The sequence below is a fragment of the Culex quinquefasciatus genome, chromosome 2, assembly GCF_015732765.1.
Source record: "Culex quinquefasciatus strain JHB chromosome 2, VPISU_Cqui_1.0_pri_paternal, whole genome shotgun sequence".
Classification (NCBI taxonomy): Eukaryota; Metazoa; Arthropoda; class Insecta; order Diptera; family Culicidae; genus Culex; species Culex quinquefasciatus.
The window spans coordinates 8,309,235-8,312,571 of record NC_051862.1 but is presented as its reverse complement, the minus strand read 5'-3'; the positions used below and the strand labels follow the sequence as shown (position 1 = coordinate 8,312,571).

Below are 3,337 nucleotides of genomic sequence, written 5' to 3'. Positions count from 1 at the left end.
CCCCTCGACGACGGACGTCTGGTGTGTGTTCTGGTCGTCCCTTTCATCTGTCTTTTTTCTGTTATTTTCTCAACGCTTGCTTTGTTGATGGGTTGTTGTTGATGTGAGAATGAATCCCCCAACCCGCCACAGCCATTTGGACAAAATTTGCATATTCAATCCCGCTCGTGAACCCGGAGCTTGGTTCTCAACCGGCCAAAGTGTGTCCACGTTGTCAACGCAACGAGTCGCGGAGACAAAGAACCACCTAGTAACGTCATGATTCGAAATCCGGACACTTAGTAGCATATCATTTTTGTTATAGCTGGCAAAAAATCATGTAATAAGTTGGAAATGTAGAAATATCATCAGGATGTAGTATAAATAGTCAGTTTCAAGAAAATGCATGCAAAATATGTATTTTCTAACAATTTTTCATCAGAATTTTAAAATTAAAATGACTTGCTGTGCTTCGAATCCCGGACACTGCTAAAAGCTGATTCGAAATCCGGACACTTTTGCTTCGAATTCCGGACACTCGATTTTACTTATGAATCGCACAAATTTGGACTGAAATGTTAGTGAATGGCATTCTTTAGGTCTCAAATAAGCTGTTAACATCAAAACAATCGATAGTTTATATAAAAATTTGCTAGAATTTAAGGAAATCGTAACCATAAATTTCTGCTTTGCCTTCCCGGTGCTTCGAACGCCTATGAAATATTTCATGTGAAATGTTTCGCATTTTTGGTAAACATATAATTTTATTGTACTTAATTGTTTTGGCATTAACTACAGCGTTCAAACAAACTTAAATGAAAGTTGATGTTAAAGTTCATCAAATAACACAGTTTTGGCATTCATAATGCGAACTTATATCCAAATAATTGATAAAACAAAATGAAGTGTCCGGGTTTCGAAGCGTCCGGGAATTCGAATCATGACGATAGTCAACAGTGAGCAGCAGCAAACAGCAGTCGGACACAATCGTCCCATAAATCATACATCTGCCGCTGCTGCTGCTTGGCAATAGAACTTAGGTTTAGAATAACTTCCTAAGCGAGTTGCGACCTATAGGCTGACTCGACTTGGAGAGGTATTAAATTTTTCAACGCGTCAACTGCTGCCTGGCCAATTCCTGGAAGTTTGGTGAAACACCAGCGGCTCCAGCTGCGAAAATGTTTGCCACAATGTGCAATTTTCTGATCGAGTTGGTGTCTTCGCCAATGTTGTCGGTAGTCTTGACCAAAACTGAACTGAAAAACTGACGTCAGTAATAAAAGGAGAGAAAAGGTCATTATCATGACAAAACTAAAACGAAAAACTTTCCGAAAGAAACTAGAAAAAGTTCTTCCCAAAGTTCTACCAACTGCGTAAAACAAATTTCACAACCTGCCAAGCTATAAAAGGGACTCTCCCCACCATCAGCCCCAATTACAGTTCAGAGTTCACCAAAATGCACAAGTGGTTCAGCAAGCGCACGATCCAGCTGGTGAACCGTCCACCGCCCTCCCAGCCGGAGGACTTCAGCGACCTGTTCGTCCTGGTCCTGAAGTGTTTCCGCCAGTTTGGCCTCAGCACGGTACAGGTTACAGCCGTCAAGGGCCAGCCCAAGTTCGTCACCAGTCGCGGGCTGGTGGTGCTGGTTGCGTTCGTCCTGGTCGTCACCTGGGCCGCCCTCGTCGGGTCGTTCTTTCTGCAGTACAACACGGCCATGATCACGGGGATCGCGAACCACATCCAGTTCATTACGAACGTGGTGGCGCTGACGGCGACGCTGATCGTTCCGATGTTCAAGTGTTCCGAGTTGAACGAGATGTTGGTCGATTTCTGCGTGATTGATGCCGAGTTGAACTACTTTAACGTGAAGTTGCCCCACTGGCAGCACAAGAGTGGTTTCATGCGGTGTTACGTGGTGCATTTGTTGTTCTTGATCATTACGGCTAGTTTCGATGGTTACGTCCTGTTGATCATGTCGAAGGAGACGCCGCTGTGGCTGTGGTTCTTTCATCTGCTCCCGTTCGCGTTGTACTCGTTGGCGTTCATGAACGCGTTCACGATGATCCGATGGGTCAAGATCAGGATTCAACATGTGAACATGCTGATCGAGCAGTACCAAAAGTTCCCGCTGTTTGACGAGGTTGGTCGTAGCAAGTTCAGGCTGACCTCGGTGGTCATGATGAACGGCGTGGAGGAATCCAGCATCAACAACCGCATTCTGATGATCGTGTCCCGTACGATCGACCTGGCAACCCGGCTCGAGTCCTACAACGGACTCCTCTTCCTATTTGGCTACCTCGCTCTATTCTGCGTCACCACGATCCAGGTGTACTACTGCTACCTCCACGTCTTCATCGGCATCCCCGGCCAAAGCTTCTCGGTGTACTCGTTCGTACTATCGCTGGTGATCATCGTCGGTAACCTGTTCGCGATCCTCTCGATCCCGTACATCTGCGAACAGGTCGGTAACGAGTCCAAGAAGCTGCTCTCCTACCTGTCCAAGCTGTCGATGCGTTACGGCCAGAGCGTCCATTCGTCGGTTTGGTTCCCGAACCTGATCTCGAGCGTCAAGTTCTCCGCGCTCGGATTCTTCAACATCAACTACAACATGCTGTCCTCGGTAGGTTACTTGTACGATGATCACTGAATCAGTTTTGATTTACTTTTCTTGCCTTAGTTCTTTGCAGCGCTGATCACCTACCTGATCATCTTCATCCAGTTCAACTCGATCGTGACGAACGACGAAAAGACAGGTCAGGCGACCAGATCGGGCAAGGCGAATCATAGACCAACGGAGTATTGAATATCAGGCACAAGAGTTATCACTTCAGGATTCGTATTGCTATTAAAAGAAATTTGCACGATTAAAAATAAAAATTGGTCACTGAAAATGTTAACCTTTGGTACAAAGCATTTAAATTGAATAATATTTCAGAAGTAGAAATTCTTAATCACGATCATAATTGTTCGAATTGCAACACTCCACCGAGTGACCCCTTCACATCATTAAAAACCTTAAAAGCTCATAATTACAGACTAGCACGAACCTCGTCGTGTTGATTCGAAAAGTGTTTTGATGATGTTTTTCCTGCCATGTGGCGTCCCATTGATTGCCATAAAACTGTCCTCATGAAAGCGATAAAAACAAGCTGCTTATGTATAAAAAGCCATTAAAACTCGCTTAGGCTCGGTCGATAACAACAACAGCAAGCCAAACAAAATTGGTCGCATTGAACTCGACACCAAAAAGTGACAAAACAAAAACAAGACTAAAAGTCCACTGCTTGCTTTCGAGCTTCGGCTTAGCTAGGCGAAATAGTAGGTACATACAGCACATCACAGTTCGAGGTTCGACCGG

General features: G+C 44.9%; 1 protein-coding gene across 1 annotated transcript; it reads left to right on the top strand.

The window, feature by feature from the left end:
- Window positions 1-1,435: 1,435 nt before the first annotated feature.
- On the top strand, window positions 1,436-2,782 carry LOC6053444 (putative gustatory receptor 2a). The gene is made up of 2 exons (XM_001869488.2): window positions 1,436-2,599; window positions 2,657-2,782. The coding sequence occupies exons 1-2, from the start codon at window positions 1,436-1,438 to the stop codon at window positions 2,780-2,782; spliced, it is 1,290 nt and encodes a 429-aa protein (XP_001869523.2).
- The last annotated feature ends 555 nt before the right edge of the window (window positions 2,783-3,337 follow it).